The sequence below is a fragment of the Camellia sinensis genome, chromosome 8 (assembly GCF_055761805.1).
Source record: "Camellia sinensis isolate YWXY chromosome 8, ASM5576180v1, whole genome shotgun sequence".
Taxonomy (NCBI): domain Eukaryota; kingdom Viridiplantae; phylum Streptophyta; class Magnoliopsida; order Ericales; family Theaceae; genus Camellia; species Camellia sinensis.
The window spans coordinates 125,012,371-125,016,017 of NC_138968.1; the positions used below are offsets into that span (position 1 = coordinate 125,012,371).

The 3,647-nt window shown below is 33.6% G+C and overlaps 1 protein-coding gene across 1 annotated transcript; it reads left to right on the forward strand.

The window, feature by feature from the left end:
• Nucleotides 1-767: 767 nt before the first annotated feature.
• On the forward strand, nucleotides 768-2,960 carry LOC145798031 (uncharacterized). The gene is made up of 5 exons (XM_082885480.1): nucleotides 768-1,277; nucleotides 1,374-1,470; nucleotides 1,562-1,857; nucleotides 1,918-2,546; nucleotides 2,762-2,960. Exons 1-5 carry the CDS (start codon nucleotides 768-770, stop codon nucleotides 2,958-2,960), a joined length of 1,731 nt encoding a protein of 576 aa, XP_082741606.1.
• Nucleotides 2,961-3,647: the final 687 nt, after the last annotated feature.

Genomic DNA, 3,647 nt, shown 5'->3' on the forward strand with positions numbered 1-3,647 from the left:
GTATAAAATAATAAGGAAAAATTACTATGTAGTCCTATGTAAGAGATCTATTTCCCTTCTAATCCCAATATATTTTTAATAGACTAATAAGTCCATAGTTTTTTAAGTTTTGTACCCGGATGTCCTGTTTTTTATTTTCTTATTTTTTAAATGACTGCATTACCTTTTGTTTTGAGATCTATATATATGTGAAAAATCAAATATTTGCCACTACGATCTCGATTTCTCTTCGTTATGGCGATCTCTTTGTGCTGTGTGGTCGATCTCGTTGTGCTGTGAGGTGGATCTGGTTGTGCGATCTGAATCTCTGTGTATAGGCGATCTCTACGTACGCTCTGTGTATGTGTGTGTGTGTGTCTCACTCTGTCTGTATCTGTCGATACATATATGTATGTTTATATAGACAAACAAATTTGCGTGAAATTTGGTTTGTGTTTGGCAATGTTGTTATAGTTCTTTGTTTTGTGACAAATTTTGTTTGTTTGATACTTATTTTGTGATTTTTGTATGTGATATAGTGTAATGATTTTGATTTTGTTGATTTTGTTTGTTGTATAGTGTAATGTGTTTTGAAGTTGTAGTTTGGAATTGTGAATTCTGATGTTTTGATACTGATATGTTGTAACTGTATAATTTTGCAGTTTGGAATTGTGAATTGTGAAGTGTTGATACTGATATGTTGTAACTGTATAATTTTGTAGTTTGGAATCTATGAACAATTGTTTGTTGGTTTGTGATTTTGTAGTATAGAGGGTTGTTTCATGTTAATGTGCAAATACAGTAATTCTTGTGCTGCTATTAAGATTAGTGGGGGATGTAGTTATCATGAAGTTGTTGAGAAAATATCAGTGAAGTTCAAGGAGTTGAGTGTTGGTAACTTTTGTTTGTTTTTTTCTATTCCTGGATATTCTAATTGTATTGTTAAATGTGATGATGATTTGGAAAATATGCTGTCAATGGTAGGTTGTAGTGGTTCTCATGTTGTTGATGTTGTTGTGGGTGATAAGAGAATTGTGGAGGTTGATGATAATTCTTCTAGGGTTAATTCTGTAATTTGTGAGAGTTCTTTGGTTAACGATTGTGATGATTTTGGTGGTTTGTTGCCTAGTTTTTATCCAGAACCAGAGAGAGTTTTGTTGTCTGCTAGTTGGAAGGGGATTATAAATAGTGTTGGACAAGAATTTGAAGGTGGAGTGCCGACGTTCCGCATTGCATTGGCTAAGTATGTAGTTGAGTGTGGTTTTGCAGTGAATTATTTGAAGAATGATGCAACAAGAGTAACTGCTGAATGTATGATGAAGTCGTCTACGGGATGTAAATGGTTTGTGCATAGAAGGGTGTTGATGAATTTCGGTATTTTTTTTATTATGAAGTTGGATAATGTGCATAGTTATGGGGTTGTTGCTCGTAGATCTTCTAGCAAAATGGTTGGTTCTAGACTTGTGTGTGATATTGTGCATAATGATAATAGTGATAATCCGTTGACTCGTCCTACTGAAGTTAAAAAAAAAGTTGAAGAAGCAATATGGTATAGATGTTTCTTATCGGATTACATGGTTAGGAGTTGATAAGGCAAGAGGTGGGTTGATTAGTGATTTTGCAACTTCTTTTGACCAACTTCGATGGTACCTTGAGACGGGTATGAGAACAAATCCGGGAAGTGTGTTTGAATTAGATGTGGATGAAAGTAGTGGGTGTTTTCGGAGGTTGTTTGTGGCATTTCATGGACGTTTTTATGGCTTTCAATTTTGTCGTCCGTTATTGTTTGTCAATGGTACATTCTTAAAGGGGCGTTACAAGGGGCATTTTCTTGCAGCAACATCAAAGGATGGTAATCAAGGTATATTTTTATTTGCAGTTAGTATAGTTTTGGTTTGTCAGTGTGTTATTGTATTGTGAGTCTGCTAATTTTTGCAGTTTCATGCTATTTTGTTTCCAAGCCTGTTTCCTTTGGCTTTTGCGATTGTTGACGCTAAAAATCAAGATAATTGGATGTGGTTCTTAAGTCAGTTGTTAAAGGCTGTTGGTTTAGGTCGGAGATTGACCTTTGTGTCTGACCATCAACATGGATTGCTAGACGCTCTTTTAGTGGTTTTTCCCAATGCACATCATACATATTGCTTGAATCATTTGAAAAGAAATTTGATTGACAAATTGGTGGGACTTCATACTAACTATAAGCTGACTTTGATGAAGATATTAGTTAAATGTGCTTTTACGCCAACTGTTGCTTCTTTCCAACATTATATGGAGAAATTGAGGCGTATTGCTGGGAATGGTAGAGTTGATAGTATGTTGGATAGTTTGCAAAATGATAAGTGGGCCAATGCATTTTTTAGAGGGAAACGATATGGTGAGATGTCATCTAATGCTGCCGAGTCTTATAATAATTGGATTAGTGGGGCCCGTGAGTTGCCTATTACTTGTATGGTTGATATGATTAAGGTTCAAATCATGACTCAGTTGTCTAATAGAAGAGCTGAATCTAAAAGATGGACTACAAAATTGTGTCCAGTTATGGAAAAGAAGTTGGTGGACTCTTTGAAGTTAGCTAAGTCTTGGGATGTAATTGTTGCTAGCGATACTGTGCTTGAAGTTCATTCTTCTATTTATTTTTATGTTGATATTGGTAGACGGACTTGTTCTTTCCATGAATGACAATTGAATGGTTTTCCTTGTTGTCATGTTATGCATGCTTTATATAGAAGTGGTAGAGATGTGTATGATTTCATTGATCTTTTTTTCATGTGGATTGTTTTAGAGAGTCATACAAGGAATCTGTTTATCCAGTGCCTTCAAGTGAGAGATTTGACTTTGATGGTACCGGTAGTTTGATTTTCAAACCTCCTATAACGAAGAAGCAGCCCAGGCGGAACAAGAAAAAGATGATACCTTCTAGGGGTGAGAATGTGAAGCAAATCAAGTGTGGGAGGTGCTTGAAATATGGGAATCACAATTAGAAGATGTGCAAGGCTGCTATTTGAGGCCATAGTCTATTCTTTTGGATTTGTATTTGAATTTGAGGAATTATGATAATAAACAATGTGATACTTGGTATTATAGAAGTAATGAATAAAGTTGATTGCATTGTTTTTTCTTTTTTGATGTGTTCTTTAGTTATTGAAGTTATTTTGTAACTGTTTTGTTTTGTTTTGTTTTTTTGTGGATTTGGTTGGTTTTATTTTTATGGAATGCTGAGAAAGTTGTTGAAAATTTCTTATTGAAACTGTATAATATTGAAATGCGATTTTACTACATGATATATTTATTTCATATTTCGTAGTGACAAAATTGTAAAATTTTACAGTTTTATTTTCAATTTTGAAATGCAGTTCATTTATTTGTTGAGTCATGAAATTGGATGCATAATTGTATAGCATAATTTCTGTTTGAGTAATGAAATTGAATAATTTTGCAGTTTTAAGAATTATGAAAAACAACCTGATGAAACTGCATAATTTTGCAGTTTTAAGAATTATTAGAAACAACCTGATGAAACTACATATTTTTGCAGTTTGAAGAATTATTAGAAAGAACCTTTACTGTATGAAAATATATGCAACCACAAATGTGACGACAATAATAAGCAGAAGAACACAAACAAGTAAAATAAACACAAGAAGAAAAACAACAATAATAATAACAAG